Source organism: Sapajus apella, unplaced genomic scaffold (assembly GCF_009761245.1).
Source record: "Sapajus apella isolate SASKATOON/1434 unplaced genomic scaffold, GSC_monkey_1.0 scaffold134, whole genome shotgun sequence".
Taxonomy (NCBI): Eukaryota; Metazoa; Chordata; class Mammalia; order Primates; family Cebidae; genus Sapajus; species Sapajus apella.
In genome coordinates, this window is record NW_022437074.1 from 4,154,203 (window position 1) to 4,174,480 (window position 20,278).

At 36.6% G+C, this 20,278-nt stretch overlaps 1 protein-coding gene across 2 annotated transcripts; it reads left to right on the forward strand.

Annotated features, from left to right (window-relative positions):
• Nucleotides 1-768: 768 nt before the first annotated feature.
• LOC116539825 (ankyrin repeat domain-containing protein 36B-like) lies at nt 769-14,936 on the forward strand. Of its 2 annotated transcripts, XM_032262994.1 has the most exons (6): nt 769-1,161; nt 5,887-6,001; nt 6,169-6,342; nt 10,791-10,897; nt 12,147-12,284; nt 14,739-14,933. In XM_032262994.1, exons 1-6 carry the CDS (start codon nt 887-889, stop codon nt 14,836-14,838), a joined length of 909 nt encoding a protein of 302 aa, XP_032118885.1. In that variant the 5' UTR covers nt 769-886; the 3' UTR covers nt 14,839-14,933. The 2 variants fall into 2 exon arrangements, with proteins under 2 accessions (XP_032118885.1, XP_032118886.1); XM_032262995.1 differs by lacking the exon at nt 6,169-6,342 and having other exon boundaries at nt 14,739-14,936.
• Nucleotides 14,937-20,278: the final 5,342 nt, after the last annotated feature.

A 20,278-nucleotide genomic window follows, 5' to 3' on the forward strand; every position in this document is an offset into this window, starting at 1 on the left:
CCCGCAATTCAGGAGCAGCTGGCCAGAGCGGCGGCGCAGTCTGCGGGGCCCTTGGGCGTGGCCGGGCGTGGCTCTGGGAAGCCACCTCAGCCCAAGGGCGCGGCGGCTGCAGCCGCCACCAGCACGTGGACCAGCGGTCGCCGCGGATTGGGAATCCCCCACCAGGACTGCGCCACCAACTGCGTGGACCCCGGAGCCAGCTGGGCAGCGAGCGGCAAATCAAGCAGTCAGCGGCAGGAGCGCAAGGCCTGGACTTCAGCCCCTGGTGCAGGAGGCAAACACCCTCGGCCGGGTGGGCTGCACGCTCAGCGACCAGGAGCCCTGCCGGCCCCCGCCGGAGCCCGAGCTGCAGCTGCCACCTGCAAGTGGGGCGCAGGCTGCAACGGTGGCAACCCCGGATCCCGCCCTCCGGCCTAGCAGCCATCAGTGTGGACCCCGGGACGACACAGCGGCAAAGTCGGGCTGTGGCCCGGGCGGCTGCAACACGCAAAGGCCACTCAGCCCCATCTCTGCGCTGCAGAGGGCCCAGCGCACGGGGCTCCGCGTGTCGGCAGCCGGTGGAGGAAGGTAAGGGCGCGCGGGCGACAGTCAGACGCGTTCTGGGGCAGCGAGGAGCCTCGCGCTCCAAGGAGCCCAGCCAGCCTGAGGCGCCTCTGCAGCAACCGCCGCCTGCACGTGGCCCGCTAAAGCGCTGTTCTCGCGGTTTCTCTGCCTCGGGCCTGTGGGGCGGGACGTCTGAGGTGCGCGTGCGCGCTGGTCCTAACGGTTCTGCTGGGCGTTCTGCTGCGACGCGGGAGGCGCTGAGCGTCTGTGCGAAGGTCCGTGATCTGAGCGCGTTGTTTGTTGTTGCGCTTCGGAGGCGGCGATCCCCGAAGGCGAGTGAAGTATGGCTAAAGCTGGAAGCATTAACCTAGGTTATTTCTCAGTCTATGACTGGCTGCAGAGGAACAGCCTACAGAAGTGCGAAGACTCTCCGACCTGGCAGACGCGCAAAAACCCCTTGCAGCACTTGTGGGGCGACGGTTTCTCGTGTGCCGAATACAAAATCAAACCATCTCATCTGGAAAGGATCCACAGAGCTGCTGTCTATGGTAAACTAAAGAAACTGGACACCATTCTGATCACGGAAAATTGCATCGATGACAAAGACAGGAAGAACAGGTGAGGGGGCTGGGAGCTGGGGCTGCGGGAGGAGGCCTTCGGATGTGGGAGAAGTGCCCCTTCCAGGCTGAGGGCTGCGGGGTGGATGATCTGGGGCTCGGGGTATGGATTTGGGGGAGAGGGGGTGCCTGACTGGGGTGGGAGTGAGTGGAGCGGGGCCTGGGGAATGGGGGTAAATTAAGTGGCGGGGTAGAAAGTGAGTTGGGGAATGGGAGTGGGAGTAGGGGATGGGATGGGGGGTTGAATGGACTTAGGTGGATGGAATGAAGGCTTAGGGGTAGGGGCAAGGACGGTGTGGGGTGGGGAGATGGGGTGAGGGTTCATTGGGGTAGAGGACTAGGGGTGGGGGTGAGGGTTGGGGATGGATGGGGTGGGGGACAGGGGTGTAGGGGTGAGGGTGGGGGCAAGTCCTCTCACCAAAGGGGCCAGACTTTCTTCCCTGGCGGGTTGAGCTGCACCTGGTATGTGGAAATCTCGGCAGGGCTGAGCACCCAGGCCATTTTCATGAGCAGCAAAACAAAAACAAAACTTTAGTTGGTTTCTAATCACTCACCATTCCCCTTCTTTATAAATCATTTTAAAGTGATTTCACTAATAAAATTCAGCATGTGCAGCGTTTTATTTTTAATGTACACATTTTAAAGCATAGTGTTACATACATTATGGAAAGGTACATGAGAGAAATCATTTCCATAATACATAAACTTTACGGCTAAAAATTATTTGGATAATATCCAATCTTTATTTTGTATCAATGGACACCTATGTTAGTATGGTTTTCATTGAGAGACCTTAGAGGGAAACTTTGAAGTGGGAAGATGGTCTACGTTCTTGAATAGAAAGTCACCTTTTTCTAAAGTTCTGAGCTCTTTCTGTGTTTATAAATTTTACATAATCCAAATAAACTTATCAACGTGTTAACGCTTTTGAATTACATATGCCTTTACTATTGTGATGACATTAAGAAAACTTTGGAAATGGAGTCAAAAAAGCCTTGCCTTTCTAGATAATGAAAACGTGCTATTAATTTACACAAGTTATTTACTAACAGCTGAAACCACAAATCAGTCGATGGAACAGGTTAGAAAATCCACGAATACCCCAATATGTATAAGAAGAATCTATTAGGTTGGTGCAAAAGCCATGGCAGTTTTTGCCGCTATTAAAAGTAATGGTGAAAACCATATTTGCTTTTGCACCAATCTAGTAGAATTGGATAATGGTGACATTTCATATTGGTAGGAAAAGATGAATTACTCATAAATGAAGTGTCTGCTAAATATTTGGAGAAAACTAGCTAGATTTATATGTCACAGAAATAAATTCCTTATGGAATGTAGATTAAAAATTTTAAGTGCACAAAATAAGAAAGATAACAGAAAAAACACAAATGCCTACTTATATTGATACATGTTTATATTCCTACAGAGATATCACAAGCACACATTCTGAAGGTCGACTTGGCAAAATGAAAAAATTAAAACCTCCTGTTTATTAGAAAAAATTAACAAGACAATAAGTATATATACATATTATATGAAAAAGTGATCTTCACTTTACAGAGAATTCTTCAAATCAGTAAGACCTCTTATTTTTCCAGATATTCAAGTAACCTGTGCTGCTGAGACCAGCTCAGTCATAGATACCCCAACCCAAGCAGCGCTGAAAGAATTAAGAAACAGAAACAAAGATAGAGTGCAAAAGTGGGATCAGATTGGGACCTTCAGGGGTCTGACAGCATTTCCCAACTGAAAGCCCAGAGCAGACTCAGACCCATGTATTTATTCTTTGTGAACAAGTGATTATTTTTAATAAGCAGGTGCTCAGTGTTTCTTCATAAAATAAAGATAGACTAAACAGGCAGATAGTGCCTGTTCATTACTAAAATAGAAATAAGTTAGAAAGCACTCTTTGTGAGTCAGCAACAGGGACAAGGTCAAATATCCTGTGTTTTGGGAACTGGTTTAACTAGTGCATGAGCGGTACGTATTGCCTACTATTCTAGCAGTTTTCTGCCTGGGGATGGCTCAGAGTTCCTTGCCATCACCTCTCGGCAAACAACATATACTCTGTCACACACAAGTCAAGACCTTTTCCCAGCACTGTGCACATAGGAAAAAATATTTAGTGTTCCTGGGAGGAGAAGGTATTTCAGTTAAATAAGGAATGAAATAGTGTTTTCTGTCCACAAGTTTGTGAGGCTAAAGAGGAACAGTACATATACTGCTGTTTAAAGTTTACATTTTTGATGACTTTTCAAATAGACAATTCATTGACAAGTATTACACTTTAAAAATATATGTGCCCTTAACCCATCAATTCCATTATACTAAAATATCTCTAGGAAATATAGATACATGCAATTTGTTTTTCTCAGCACTGCTTAAAACAGCAATGTATTGGGAAAATCCCATATAATGGATTTTATAGATTTTATAAAATTAGAAGTAAATTTCAGTATATCCATAGGATGGGACAATACGGGACCTTTGCAGGTGTCAGTAGATACAGACATATATTGACGTATGAAGATGTACTTTGAAAAAAAATTGGTTTGATTATACATATACACAGTCTATGGTGTTTGTTAGCCAAATATGTGTACAAAATATAACATTTCTTCTTTTCTGGCAGGTATATTGTGATTTTTTCTTATCTATGATGTATAAATGATGAACATGTATAAAACTTCTAGTAAATGTTTTTTTATTAAGGAAACTATCCTTGGGAAGAGAAGAAATATAAATCTTGCACAGAAGAAAATAATTCTCACTTTCTATTTTATTTTATTTTATTTATTTTTATTTATTTGTTTATTTACTTACTTTGAGGTGGAGTCTTGCCCTGTCCCCCAGCCTGGAGTACAGTGGCATGATCTCAGCTCAGTGCAGCCTCCACCTCCCAGGTTCAAGCAATTTTCCCAGCTCCGTCTCCTGAGTAGCTGTGATAATAGGTGTGCACCACTGTGCCTGGCTAATTTTTGTATATTTTAGTAGAGACAGGGTTTCACCATGTTGGCCAGGCTGGTCTCAAACTCCTGACCTCAAGTGATTCCCCCCGCCTTGGCTTCCCACAGGGCTGGGATTACAGGCGTGAGCCACTGTGCCTGGCCTCATTTTTATTTTTGTTTATTGGTATCTTCTGTGAACTTTTAGTCTCTTCAGAGGTTGAGAGAATATTTGTGCTCATTTATTATGCATAGATTTTAGTATATAAATGTTTTTATTATAGTTTTATTACGTATATGCAAACAATTTTAAGTTCATTTACAAGTGTCCTCATGAAAATGAAAATGAGCAAATATAAGTGATTATTACTACTCCATAACCACTGCTTTAATTTATAGCTTTCTTTCATAATAAACTTCCCCAACTGTATGTGTGTATTCTTTCAATCCAGTTATTCATCAAACATAATCTGATACCTTTTGTGTAGCAGACACATATCACTGTCTCTCAGGACTATTCAACTTCATGTCGAACAGCTTCATGTTTACCTTCCCAGCCTGAGCAAGCTGAGAGATTTAAAACGGAAGTATTAGGACTGAATCCCAGTTGGATGTTTTATTCCTTTTTTTTTTTTTTTTTTTTTTTGAAACAAAAGCACTTCTGAAGTTAGAAAATAGTAAAAGGTAACCTTTAACTGCCCTTTCAAAAACTATGACAGTCTCAACTACTGCTATTAATCATTGCAACTACCTAATTTACGTAACAGTCTATAAATCTAATTATTGAAAAAAATGAGCCACACCTATTCATTTGAATCCTGAGTTTTCTTTGGGTTTTTTTGAAAATTGAAGTAAGAATTACTTTGTTTTAAGAATTTGTTGTTTTGATTACATATCTAAGGTGTGTTTTATTAAAAAAAAAGAATTTGTTGTTTTTATTTTGGTCTTCTTTTTCCATAGTACTTTATTTAGGTGCTAATTACATGAATAGAACTGCCTGTTCTATGTACTGTATCCCATTTAATGTAAGACTCTATGGATTGGGTGATACCACGTTACTTTATATATCATTAAGAGAATGTTTAAAATGTTGCCAGTTATAATTGTAATAAATAATGAATTGTAAATGGTATTCCAGTTTCAGGAGATGTTAATATATAAGAGAATAGTAGCTTATGTAAGAGAATAATGAGAACATGAACATCTGAAAATGATTGAAGTGCAGTGATACTTCTAATCTTTAATACGTACCTCAATGTGGATACGATTGTATCATCTTACCTAAATAAAATGTCTTTGTAAGTAGTAATTATCTAAAAATTATTGAGCTGTCATTTGTGTGAGGAACTGTTGTAAATGCCATACATAGATTCTCATGTAAGCATCACAGCGTTGTTCTGTGGGATAGCTACTATTCTCTTATATATTTTCTTGATGAGGAAATTGAAGCAAAGAAAGGCTAAATTTTAGCTAAGTGACAGAGCTTAAAGTAAAATTCAGGTCCCCAATTAAACTGAATCCAAAGGCCAAGCTTTTTCTGTTAAATAGCCTGCTCTTTTATTAATATGATGAGTATTAAGGGCTAACAAAGATTGTACTTTCTTTTTAAGAAAATTAAATATTTTGTTTGAAGACAGAGAAATAACATGTGAATTAACTTCTGGGATACATGTGCAGGACATGCAGGCTTGTTACATAGGTATATATGTGCAATGGTGGTTGGCTGCATCCATCACCCTGTCAATTGCATGTTTTTAAAAGTCCTCTCATTCTCACAGGACTGCTCTACATTTGGCCTGTGCCACTGGCCAATATCAAGTGGTAGAACTCCTGGTGCTCAACAATTGCCAGCTTAACCTCGTCGACAGTGAATGCAGGACACCTCTGGTCAAGGTATATAGAAGCCAACTCTGAGCATGAGATGGATTTGGTTTAAGTACATAGAATAAAATGAATTTGTCTCATTGTAATACCACTATATAACTAGTTACTAAATCCTGTGGAGTGTTTATTTTGATTTTCCAGTATTTGCAATCTTTTTCTTGGTCTAATATTGACAGGCTATACAACTTAAGCACGTGTCTTGTGCAACTTTTCTGCTGGAAAATGGTGCCAATCCAAATATTGTGGATTACTATGGCAGGACTGCTCTACACTATGCTGTGTATAATGAAGATACAGCCATCATAGAAAGACTACTTTCACATGGTGCAGATATTGAAAGAAGCAGCAAGGTATAGATCAACCAATGTTATTTTCAAACTACCTGAAATGCATTTATTTTAACATATAAGGGTCAGTTTTTCATATTTGGAATCTCAAATATTCCTCAAATGAAAATATTTTTAAATGCCTTAACTGTCTAAGATTTTACTTTAAATATTGGAACTTTTAAAGAAGCATTACAGGGTACAGCTTTCTTTCATGCACTTATGGTAAATAATTATTACAATAAATTTGTAATTCATGGTAACTGAATTTGGGAAAGGTAATAGTTAAGCTTTTTTTTTTTTCCCACTAAATTACTCTTTTTTTCTGATTAGTGTAAAGTGACACAGGAAAGTAAAATTTGCCGTTGTAAATATGCTTTATTTTAAATTTCAAAGAAAATTAAAGCATTTCACAATAAATGTAAATCTTGCTGCTGTTGACAAGTAATGTATGTGAAGATGATTTCATTTGACAGTGCACTTTGGGGGGCCAAGGTGGGCAGATCACGAGGTCAGGAGTTCAAGACCAGCCTGACCAACATGGTGAAACCCCATCTCTGCTAAAAATACAAAAATTAGCTGGGCGTGGTGGTGCATGCCTGTAATCCCAGCTACTCAGGAGGCTGAGGCAGGAGAATCACTTGAACCCAGGAGGCAGAGGTTGTAATGAGCCAAGATCATGCTACTGCACTCCAGCCTGTACGACAGAGTGAGCCTGACTCCAAAAAAAAAAAAAAAAAAAAAAAAGGGAAAAAAAAAAAAAACTTATCTAAAAAAAAAAAAAAAAAAAAAAATGTGATTCCCCTGTGGAAAGGTGGCTTAAGAGGGAAAAATGAAAAGGAGAGCAATCAGAAATACACAAGCTAATTTGGAAATTAGGTAATGAGGAAAAATACTGAGAAGAGGTTTTTTGTGTGTTGTTTTCAATTTATATGTTTAAACAAGATTCTCTTTGGTTTTGGGGATAATCATTCTTACTTTGGGAAAGAGTTTGTAAGTTGTAAAATTGCCTATGGATCAATTTTGGTAGGACTCTGAGGAAACCAGATTGGCAGTGAATAGTGGGGATGAAGTCGGACACAGTTCAGCAGAGAGAAGAACTCATAAATAATGGACATTATTCAATTCTGGCAGAAACAGCCACCTAGATAAGCATCTAAACTGTACTCTCAAGTTTAGAATGTCTTTATGGGCAGGTAGGAGATAAGGAGCTTATGTGTAGTAAAATCAAGTTGGATTTTGAGTTTACTATTCTCTTCTCTATCCCTACCCAGGAAAAGTAAATGGAGTTTTCAGTGAATGGCTCTATCTTTTGCTCTTCACTCTTTTTGGCCAAATCTCAAATGATAAAGGGGATTTGCTATGTGGATGAGAGATGAGACTGAAGTGATTATCAACTGCGCTAGTTTGAAGCTAGAATTGTGCATGACAGTAAACTGAGGAAATTAAAAGCAAATCTATAAGTCTAGAATATCCCCTGAAGATTTTAATATAGCAAATCTAATACAGCCTGGACATGTATGTTTTAAAATATTTCCTTGAAGCTGGGCGTGGTGGTGCATCTAGCTAGAGCAACAGAATAAGAACCTGTCTCTGACAACAACAGCAACAAGTTTCTTGAGATACTGATACACTACTGGTTAAGAACCACTGTATAGATAAGTATAATATAAATTCCCATATCTCAGAAACTTAAGAGATCTCCAGAAGAGTTGGAGTTTGATAGGTGCTGCTTTCTTTAAATCTCTCCTGCCCAATAATATTAGTCCAACTTCTATCTGTCTCTACCTCTGAGGTTGGGAAGTTAAAAGGACTATTATTTGCAGTATCTATCAGCTTAAGACTAACACCTTTTCTTTGCCACCATCATTTATTCACTGCCATTCAGAGGGTCGTTAGAAATTTGCTATTGAGTAGTCTTTTAATAAGTAGAGGCTGACTCAGGATTTTGAGTCTCTTTGTTATCATTCTGGTGATTAGGTCAATACATCATTATTAAAAGCAGGATTCTCTCAATTACAGTAGTAGTACATTCTAAACCTTTTTTTAAAGCTGAAGCTCTATTATGGACTGCCTCAGTATGTCAAGTACGTAAAACAATGCATAATCAGGATAGCAGTTTGAAACACTGAAAGCCATGAAGTTCGTAAGAATACAGAGAGGTATTCTTTTAATGATTTAGTTTCAGCAGTCCTATAAACTAATTATCCATTTGGTGAACAATCTGGTTTTTTTTTTTTGTTTTTGTGGGGTTTTTTTTTGAGAAGGAGTCTCGCTCTGTCTCGCCTAGGCTGGAGTGCAGTGGCATGATCTCAGCTCACTGCAACCTCTGCTTCCCCAGGTTCAAGCAGTTCTCATGCAAGCACCACCATGCCCGGATAATTTTTGTATTTTTAGTAGAGATGGGGTTTCACCATGTTGCCCAGGCTGGTCTCGAACTCCTGACCTCGTGATCAACCCGCCTTGGCCTCTCAAAGTGCTGGGATTATAGGCGTGAGCCATTGCACCTGGCTAATCTGGGAAAAGTAAACATAAATTATAAATGAATGAATGTTGTAAAAGTGCTTGAAGTGGGTGTTATGACTCAATAATAATTTTTATTGCATTCTTGAGCCTGTACTCCCAGATTACAAAAAATTTTCAAAAAATCTGAAACAAAAGAAGTATTTTGCATGAAAATACTTGCTTTATGCACAATTGCTTAGAGCCATATCCATAGCAAATATAAAAATACAAGGTCTATAGTCTAAATGTGGCCCACAGAATGTTTAGTTTGCCTCTATAATTTGTGTCAACATGTAAGGTTTGGGAGGCTGTACACAAATCTGGATTCCAGGCTTCTTTTAAAGAATCTAGTCTGGTGTCCCTTGAGCCCATCTCACCGTTAAGGATGCTGTCCAGAGGTTGCCCCTTTCTATGAGGCATGTGGTCTTCATTTTGCTACTGTGCCTACTTAGGTACTTCACTTCCTCAGGTCATCTCCCTTGCCTCTGTAAGGATGACTTTACAAGCCCTGTTTTATAGTATATTTTAGTAAATATTTCAAGGTTTTCGATATTTTATATTTATTCAAATATGTAGTCTATATTTTATATAAATCCTTTAGTAATGGGGTTGAACTTTTGAATTTAGACAGTGTTTTATAAACTATTTTTCTTTATATATACTATAAATAATCATCTTCCCATTAGAATGCATGTAAGCTTTTTCAGGTTTATCAGTTGGTATAGTTGCATAGGTTATGCGTATTGCCAGCAATATTATATCCTTCTCTTCCGTATTGTCTCCTAAAAATGCAGGTAATTTAGTGGCTTTTATTATACTATAAATAATTCATATAGGTAATTATTAGAGCTTTAATTGATAAGCCATTTTATTTTTCTGATTTATATTTTATCAAAAAAAATTAAGTAACAACATGGAAACTAGAATACAAATAAATTTTAAAATGAGTTATGTACCAGGGTCCTAAGATTATAATTATATAATTATTTGCACCAGGGTCCTAAGATTGTAATTGAGAATAACATTTCATACAGAGTTTTCTCACTGCTAAGATAAAAATGCTACTAGAGAAAACCCATGGACTATTTAATAATAAGCAGCGAAAGTTTATTTGAAGCCTATTTCTTTTAATTCAGAGCCCAGCTCTTCGAATTAAAAAGAGATAGGCTTCAAATGAATTGTCAATCATGTCAGAATCTCAGATGACAATGTCAGCTGCTCCCCAGGAGATTCTGACACCGTTGATAGAATCAAGCGAATGTGTATCACCCAGAGGAAATATCCACCTTTACTGGTAAGCTCTCACAACTGTATCCCTGAAACTCTAATTCCTTAAATGTTAATGTTCTACATGAAAAGTATTGACAAATAGGGATTAGGTGAAGCTCAAAAGATTTCTCAAATACTAGTTACATACTGCACAGTTTTGTAACATTTTTCAAACATGGGTGATCATGGAGTCTTTCTTTTGGAGTCTTTCTTCAACTTCTGGTAAAGTAAATATTCTTTGGAATATATTAATAGTTTAAGAAACACTGCTCATAGATAATAATTTAGATCATTAATAAAAATACCTGAAACATTTATTACTGTGTCTTAGGGTTTGAGGACACAGAGATAAAAATACAGCTCTTGCTCTCAAGAAACTCTTGGTTCAGGTGGGAAACAATAAAATCCTTACAAAATACCAAGCTAAATGCGGTGACAGAAGCAAAGATTCTTGGAACTGGTAGATGTTTGAAATGACTTTTGGAGATGACCAGAGTTCTTACAGTGAGGCAGAGAAGGGTTGTTTCCAGGGGAAGGAGCAGCATGTAGAAAAGCACCGAGAAGTGAAAAGAAAGAGACTACCTCTTATGTTCTTTCAATTGTATATATTTAAGTTCATAGGATCTTACATAAGGTTTTCAATTCAATTGATAAATATGTGATTTTGTGAATTATAAATTGTTGCTGTTGTTTTACAGGAAGAACCTTCACCACTTTTACTTGCTGTGGGTCAAGGAAAACTGAAGATGGTGGAATTTTTATTGAAGAAAAACGCAAATGTAAATGCACTTGATTCACTTAAAAGGTACAGATCTTAGTTCTTGTTGTGTTGTTTTAAAACCTGAGTGTCATTTTAGAGTGACAGCAGTCACTCAAGTCATAAATATTACATTAATAAGAAGACTAACTTTTAATTATTGGGATATAGTGAGAAATATCAACACAGATTATAATTAGGTAGAAAAACAATTATTTGGACTGAGTAACAGAGAAGAGTGTTGATAGGATTTGTCTCTCTATATAGACATTATACACATAGAAGGCTTCTATATATAGAAGTCTGTGTATATTGACAGATGTTTGTTATTTGTAATATGTGTTATTTATAATGTAATAATGTGATGTTTTTGATTGTATGATTTTATATTATCTAAAGGGGTTTCATGTTTTTCATTTCTACTGTGTTTTGATGTTGTTTTTAATTGATATGGGGAGAGGGAGAAAAGATAGCTTTAAATGGGTAAAACTTTAATGAAGACAAGCTTTAGGTTCACACAGGACTGGGTTTAATCCCAAACTTTCCCACTTGCTAGATGTGTGACCTTGGAAATATTACTTATCACCAAGTATGTTTTCTTACGTGAGGAGGAGGATAATAATGTATTCTTCAAGGGTGGTTGTGTATAAGTAACATTATATACATATAATGTTAGAATGTCCAGCTAACACAGCAAGGTACTGGTGTTTTGGAAACAATGGCTAAGCATGTAAGTATGTGCTTGTGTGTGTGTGTGCGTGTATGGTTACACACAACCACCCTTAAGGGATATATTATCCTTCATATATATATGTGGCATTTAATTAAATGCCTAGCTCATGCTTATCAGTATCATTAACTGAAGCTACGGCTACTATTATTAGCATTCCTGTTAATATTATTGTTTTAAGCCTACAGATAGCTCTTATCTGACCCCTCAGTTGATTTTGCATTATAATATATCAGACTAGGGAAGAAATGAATAATTCTTCACTTAAATTTGCCTACTTTAGATAGGTGGCCAGAGCATAGTTTCTTGCCCATCAAAGGACTTTAAGTCAACAACTTTTAACTATGTCATACCACAGTGGGACAAGAGGCTTCCTTTTTGTTCCTTGCTTTTAACCTTTGTGATAATTTACAAAGATAAACCCTTGAGCACCCAAGATGCTTGTATATTAGTACATGTAATTGGGTTAATTCTACATGGACAAGCAAGATATTAAGTTGATAAAGTATATAAATTTAGCTTTTAAAAACATTATTAAAGTTCTTAATTATCTCTCTGTTATTTTAGATCAGCCCTCACACTTGCTGTTCGTCTTGAAAAAGCAGATATAGTCACTCTTCTTCTGCAGCACGATATTGATGTGTTTTCTCAAGATGTCTATGGGAAGACCGCAGAAAATTATGCTGCTGATGATAAAAATGAAATGTAAGTCTTTACATAAAAAGGCTAGTGAACACTAAATTGAAGTTTACAATAATTGTAATAATTGCATCTTATGTATCAGGTGAGATTTCATAGTTTGGTTCAGGTAGTTTTCAAGTGGCAAGTTTTTAAGTTTTCAAGAGTTATGGAACTTCATCAGCCAGAAATCAAGCAAAAGGCTGGATAAGTAGCAGTAGGTACAGGATTCTTGATATTGAAACTTTTAAGACTTTTCTCATTAGGGATTCCAATGTTCATTTTATTTCAAGTATAATCCCTATGCATAGAATAAAGTAGTTTCACATCTTTGATTTTTCTAATTAGTTATTTGGGTCTTGAAATGTCCAATTTATCGAAAAAATCTTGTGCTGTTTACTGGGGACCATCAACTATAGCCTGATCCTTGAATTTTTCAAGAACCTAAGGGGTTCCCTAAGTTCAAGGAAGACGAGTAGTTTCTATAAGTCAGAAAGGGAGGGGGAAAGGACATGTTAATCATTGATTTGTTTTCATTGATTCTGTTGCTGCTTTCTTGCCATTGAAAGTGCTCCTACAGTCTGGTAATGATTGACCTTTGCCACCCAAGTTGCCCTGATGCCCTTTCTATTTGAGATTGCTCAATCTTCACACTGATTCATTAAAAAACTTCAAAGTTAAAACTATTTTTTAGTTCACATGCATATACTTATATGCTCAGCCATTGTTTCCAAAACACCAGAACCTTGCTCTGTTAGCTGGACATTCTAACTTTATGAATACACATAGTGAGCAAATTGACACATTCACCCACACTCAAAACCTGATGTAGAGCCCACATTTTAAGCTGGACTTCAAGACCTTCATGGTGGGTTATTTTTTGAGTCCCTTGGTTTTTTTGTGTTTTGTTTTTTTTTTTCTCTTTAAAGCAAATATTAGTTGGGATAGTTCTAAACTGTCAGAGATACTCAAATAATATTGTAGAAAGAAATTACAGGTTTTTTTTATTGCTACCAGTTATGTACCCTGAGACTTTTAAAATAAACAGTGTAAGAGCTTTTCTCAGGTAGTGGAAGTTTCTATGCCATCCTTCCTTAGAGTAGTAGGCATCAACTTGTGGTTGGCCCCTCAGGTGGTCTGTTTTCTGTAATAATGAAGGTCTCTCAAGCTGCTTGCATCACCATCTCAAGTTTTTAAAATATTTTTAAATTCTGCTTTATAGGAAGTCATTCATCAGAATTATCTGAGGCTCAAGTTGGTTAGTTAGATTTAACAGAACTAAGCCTCATCCATGGCTCATCAGCATTTATATGTAAAAGTGAGGCTATGTGCTTGCCTTGGCAGCACAAATACTAAAATTGGAACAATACAAAGAAAATTAGCATGGTGAAGCATTTCATATTTTGCAGTCACGGGAAGGTCATTTGGCTGCTGGTCAGCTAAGTAATAATTTGAATCAAAACAAAATGGGTGGCACCTTATATTAGGATTGTGATTTTTGTCACAAAGGTGATCTATAAACTGAGAATGGAGCTAAGTAACACATGGGATGTTGTGTAAATATTTTGTTAGTATATATCTTGGAAATGAGAAAATGTCAACTTTCACCTACTTTATGGAACTTAAAAAAAATGAAAGTAGGGCTTTGTCTTCCATGTCAGTTGGAGATAACATGGAGATTAACTATCACTCTAGTAAACATCTGCTGGTTCAGTTAGAATCTGTAGAGAAGTGACAGTGGTAGCCCAAGCCAGATCTTGATATCTGTTAGTTTTCTCTCCTTGGAATTTATGAGCTCAGTAATAGTGGACAATCATGTTACCTATTTTAATGAAATAATGTATTCATAAATAAATTTATTTATAAATTATGAAATAATTGAGATGACCTGAATTATAAGCCACAAATAATAGAACAATAAACAAAATTAGGACTTAACATTTTTCTTAAACTGAAGCATTTGAATATTATAACCTATGAAAAAATACACATTGGGCTTGATTTGGGATTTCAAAATAGTTCCAGCAATAAAATTTAAGAATAGATTTCCACTACTTTACTATTTCTCTGTGAATGTTAAAAATGCTACTTCATTAAACCTGTAAAATAGCCTCATGAAAGAAGGCAGTACAATCTAGAAGAAGACATTGTGCCTAAGAGAAGCAACTTGTTTAACAGCAAATACCTGTAGGCTACAGAGCCAGGACTTATCAGTAAGAGCCAGGAAGGTGACTTTCTATTATGTCAAGGTGATGTGAGTTAGTATATGAGCTATACTGCCTTCACTTCATGAGTACTTCACCTGTCTTTATTATTTAATTAGAAAGGTGCTAAGAAATTTATAGAGCTTACAGAAGAGAAATGTATAGGATAATTAACATCCTGATACTGTTTAAAATACTCTAGTAATTTAGTATGTTTGGTAAATGTTTTTAATAATAGTATTAAAATATAAATTTCCTTTATTAATTTTATGCATAGCATTCTCAAACTAATTTCTGAATACAAAGAAGAAAAGAAATCTAAAGCGCTTTCTATAAATAGCAATCCAGGTAAGATTCTGACAGTGAATTACTCTTGATGGTGTTACCATAGATAAAAAAGAATAAGGATGTTTTGATTACAAAAAAGCACTGTTTAAATGGCATACATTTAAAAAATACTTTCTTAGTAGTCTAGATTTCATAATTATTTAAAAAGTTAATTGTAGATAATTTATAATCTGAAATAATATTGTTTGAAAAAATTATTATTTAATTATGGTTCCTAATATTCTAGATGATCTTTTTGTGTAAATAAGAAAACAAATTTTAAGTTATGCTGTGTGTTTTCTTTATAGTCACATTATAATGAATTAGACTTTTTATTTAATTAAAACTTCTATATAATTTGTATAAGAAATTCTTTGCAGCTAGTAAATGAACAATAATTACAATTGACCCTTGAATAGCATGGTATTTAGCTCTGCCAATCCCCATGCAGTTGAAAATACATATTTGGTATGTTATATGTATTATATACTGTATTCTGCATACAAGAAAGTAAGCTAGAGAAAGGAAGCTTTTGCAGTAGTTAAAGCTGTAGTTTCCTTGTAGTTCAATCCTTGAACTACTATCAAGCTAGTGTGAGGTATTTACCCTTCCATGGTAAAATAAATAAATAAATAAAGTAAGCTCCATTTATTCATTTTAAAATGTTGGTCTTTTTCTTGGCCTTGTGCCTTCTTCATTTTTTTTGCTTAATTTTTCCTTATATTTATAAAAATACAATAATAATTGATAGGGAATTTTCTCTTGTGAAAGCCATCAGTGATGAAGCCATATTGACTTAGGAAATATAAACATATTTATGTTGTGGCAGTAGATATATAAAGCAGAAGCAGAAAAGAGGTACAGTTAATATGATTTAGTGAACATTGAATGTAAAACATTAGGGTGCAGAGAGAAATTTTGGACCATTCATAGGTTTCCAGGTTGTGTACTAGCCTTTATACCACACACTAGAAAGGAGTAGGACATGTTCAGTGAATGGAGAAGTACAGCTGGTCAACAGGGAAGAATAATTTCCGTTCCCTCCAACTCTGAGTTTGGATATGCAGACAGATTGATGCTATTCTAATTATTAGGCAAAGTCATTGATCTCAATGAGCTGTCCATGATGCAGATATAGAATGAGAAGGCATCCAGTGACAAAACCCTGGGAATGTCAATATTTCCGCCATACCTCCAGAAAAAAAAGAGTTGGTTAAGGAGAATGAGCAGTGGCTAGAAAAAAGTGGGAGAGGAGTCAGAGGAAGTGATGTTGCAAAAATAAAAAATGTGAGAATTTCGAGGAGGGAGTATCAATTCTAGCAAGTAAGATGACTAAAAAGTCAATTAGATTTAACTTTTAAAAGCTCTTTGGTGGTGCCCTTTCCAAAAGAACCATTTTTGAGGTGTAAGGTGCACTATTGATGTGATTGGTATGTTTGGTGTCCAAATATGGAGGAATAAATCTATCAAGATTCTGCGTAACTGTTTTGTAACTGCAGAAGCTACGTGCACAGGGTCAGGGAAAATGTCTTGACTTCTGAGTACATATGCCAACGCTTTCGCAGAATTGTCAAAACCTAAGGGTAATGTGTGAGAAAAAACTGTGGTCTTCTTATCTGCTCCTTGTGGAAATACTTAATTTGTACTCAAGTCCCTGATAAGTTCTTCTGGATGCATTCTGAAACAAAAGTCTGGCAGCAGTAACTGCAACCAACTTCTCCAAAGCACATACACCCCAACTCACTCCAGCATGGAATCATAACACAGCTGCATTTCAGGAGTTTCTAGTTTCAGTCAGAAGTAGTTTACAGATCAGCAGTTTGGAAAAGCTAACATCTTGTATATAATATCATGGAGAAAAATATAAGGTGATATGCTAAATATGCCAGTTCTCTGTGTTCTGGGACAATTTGTTTTAGTGCATTTTCCTTTTCATTGCCACTTACAATATCTTCTTTTATGGCTTTCTTTTGAATTTCATCCCTAAAGAAAATATTATTAGAACACATTTCTAACATAGGTATGTTTGACAACTATATATTATTTCCTTTTAAGAGAATTAGCTACTTATTCTAAAGTATATCTGATATTCTATTAATCTTTAATGCTAAACTTCTTGGTATCTTTAGCACCATGACATTGTAAGTGATGACAGTCCTTTAAGATTTTGAGTGTCTTTTAACTTTTCAAATTTTAAATGTCTTTTAAATTTTCAAACTTGACATAGTTTTAATGTAAACCACCTTTCCTGGTATTACCTTTCTTCAAATATTGCTAATCTGTTACTTAGCTGGAATATTTGGTCAATTGGATTACCAGACTTTTAACCATTTACATATAACTTTCTTGATTTTTTTTTTTTTTTTGAGATTGAGTCTTTTGCTGTCTCCCAGGCTGGAGTGCAATAGTGTGATCATAGCACACTGCAGCCTCAAACTTCTGATTTCAAGTAATCTTCCTACCTCAGCCTCCTGAGTCGCTGTAACTGCTATAAGCGTATGCCACCACCTCCAGCTAACTTTTTTTATTTTTTTTTATTTTTCAGAGACAAAGGTCTCTCTCTGTTGGCCAGGCGAGTCTTAAACTTTTGCCTTCAAGTGGTGCTCCTGCCCCAGCCTCCCAAAGTGGTAGAATTATAGGCATAAACTATGGTGCTGGTCCATAACTTCCTTTATTTCCCAAATAAGCTTAAAGTCCTCTTGACCCTTGATAATAAAAATCCACTGTTTGGAAGAAGAAGTGGATAACTTATCCTATATTTTAAATGCAGTTTTTGACTTTTTGACCTGTTCTGTGAAGAACTGCCTTTAACAGATGATTTTTAGTTTTAATAGACATTTTTAGTCTTACAAGAAGCTAAGAAAAAAGATTAGAAACAAATTAATTGAGCTCTATGATCAGTGGTACAGTATTATACTATATCCAATGGCTACATATATTTCTATAATTATCACAATGACTTGAATGATGCAAATTATTTTATGCATGTTTTCACTAATACTTTTTTTTTTTTTTTTTTTTTTTTTTTTTTTTTTACACAAAGTCTCACTCTGTTGCCCATGCTGGAGTGCAGTGGTGCAATCTTGGCTCACAGCAACCTCCACATCCTGGGTTCAAGCGATTCTCCTGCTTCAGCCTCCTTAGTAGCTGGGACTACAGGCGTGCACCACCATGCCTGGCTAATTTCTGTATTTTTAGTAGACACGGGGTTTACGCTGTGTTAGCCAGGATTGTCTTGATATCCTGACCTCGTGATCCACCAGCCTTGGCCTCCCAAAGTGCTGGGATTACAGGTGTGAGCCACTGTGTCCAGCCTACTAATACATTTTAGAGATGGAGTCTCACTCTGTTTTCCAGGCTGGAATGCAATGGTTATTCACAGGCACAATCTGCATTGCAGCCTGGAACTTTTGATCTCAAGCAATCTTCCTGCCTCAGCCTTTGGAGTAGTTGGGACTGCAGGTGCATATCATTGCACCTGACCTGATACCCAATTATTATAAAAGAAATCTTGCTGAGCTGAAGAAAATTGACTGTGATCTGTTTGTTTCTTTTCTAGAATATTTCATACTATGAGATATATTTTTAATTATTCACATTCTCAATTTTTTTATTCTGGTTAAAATAGGATTGCTGCTTGTTTTTCATTTTTTTCACATAATTGTTTCTATTCCGTTTATGGATTTATTCAAGCAGAAATACAGGAATCTTCAAGGCAACTGTCAAGGAAAACAGATTAGGGAAAGGTATTTTGTAAAACAGCTTTCTGATTGTAGTCACATGTCATATCACTTTAAAGAAAACAAATTTCATATGATGCAATTGTGTCAGGGTTTCCCAAGACTGCCTCTATGTTTAGTGATTGATTCACTTGGAAGGACTCAACAAACAGTCATGCTCAGGGATTTGATTTGTTACAGTGAAAGAATACAAAATAAAATTAGTTCAGGGCAAAGGGACATGTGGCATGTCTGGGGGAAGCCAGGCACAAGCCTCCAGGAGCCCTGTCCTGTGGAGTTACCAGGATGTGCTTAATTCCTGTATCCTTGAATTTTGACAACACACGTGCAATGTTGTTTACCAGTATGAGTCTCATAGAGACTTACACAGTATCCAAAGATTTTATGGAAGCTAGTTACATAGGCATCCTCTCTCACATGTGCAGAAGTTCCAGACTTCCAGAAGAAAAGCGGCTGTTTAGAGTCAACCACATTGTTTATGTAAACAGCTTAGGTATAGTGATCTACTTTTCTCAGTTAGAAAATGGTGAGAAACCTTTAAAATACAAATTTCCAAACACCAGTGAAGGGCCAGTTTCGCATGTAGGGCTTTCTAAAATGACAGTAAATTTGTTGACATGTATGTTTTTGCAAAATTGGACAAACAGATAGCAAGAGTGCTGAGCTGCTGAACTCAGAAAATGTAGGTATATCAGGAGACTTCAGGAGTATAAAGAAAATGATTTTTAAAATTATGACTCTTAAGTATAAATGAACTCACTTCAGATGTATTTAGAATATTTGCATAAAGGGTGGTTTGATTTTGGCTGCTCCAGGAACTACTGGAAGCAGGAAAGAGTGCTAGAATTAGGATAAGCCACAGTAACTCATTACTACCCTTATTTACTATTGGGCCACAGAGATACATGTTTTGTTGATATTAGTTATTCAAATGAGATAAACATGAATATACATACATTCACTTTGTTTCTCGAGAAGCTAACTTTTGGATGAAATAGCAATTTAATAAAAATTTTTTAGAGAATAGCATACTTCAAACTAGACTATTTTGGAAACAAAAATAATGTTGAATTCATTAATTGACTCCTAAAAGGTTTATTTTCAATGAATATTAGAATGAGTTTCAAATGTAAAAGCTTATTCATAACTATCCCTGTGGCAACTTTATTTTGTATAAGTATGTCAAATTTGATAATTTATTATACTTTTTGATGCAGTTTATATATTATATCTTCTTGCCATGAGTGAAATGAAGAAAATTTCTCAAGGTTAAACTAGAGGCTACAAGAAATGTAGGCACATTGTTATACAACATGGGTATGAGAAATAAAGAATATTATGTACTAGGATTCACCAAACTTATATCCAAGCTGATCATTGTGAGACACTTCCAATAAGGAGCTGTGAAGCTTACATTCAACTAAAGTGTCATAGTCATTGTGTACCTGCTCAATTATCTAGGCAAGTAGAAGAGCATGATGAATATTTGTATTATAATGGTACAAATCCTTCTGATGTCTTGCATGAAAGACATGACATGCAGGAGCATTTACCACCTACTTTGACATTGATAACCAGGCATATGAATTTCTCCTCTGATTTTAGATCACATTTTTTCTCATCACTCGGCATATCCACATGCATAATGACACCATTTTATTGTGGTAATAGACATATAAAGAATAATATCACGTTTGAAATTATAAGTGTATGTTTCATGACACCTGTAATTCTGTTCTCTTCAGTGTAT

Bases quoted from the DNA above. Each gene is read 5' to 3' on its own strand.
- LOC116539825 (XM_032262994.1), top strand. From the start codon at position 887: ATGGCTAAAGCTGGAAGCATTAACCTAGGTTATTTCTCAGTCTATGAC. The intron at 1,162-5,886 runs GTGAGGGGGCTG...TCATTCTCACAG, and splicing joins GACAAAGACAGGAAGAACAG to GACTGCTCTACATTTGGCCT. The intron at 12,285-14,738 runs GTAAGTCTTTAC...TTTTATGCATAG, and splicing joins GCTGATGATAAAAATGAAAT to CATTCTCAAACTAATTTCTG.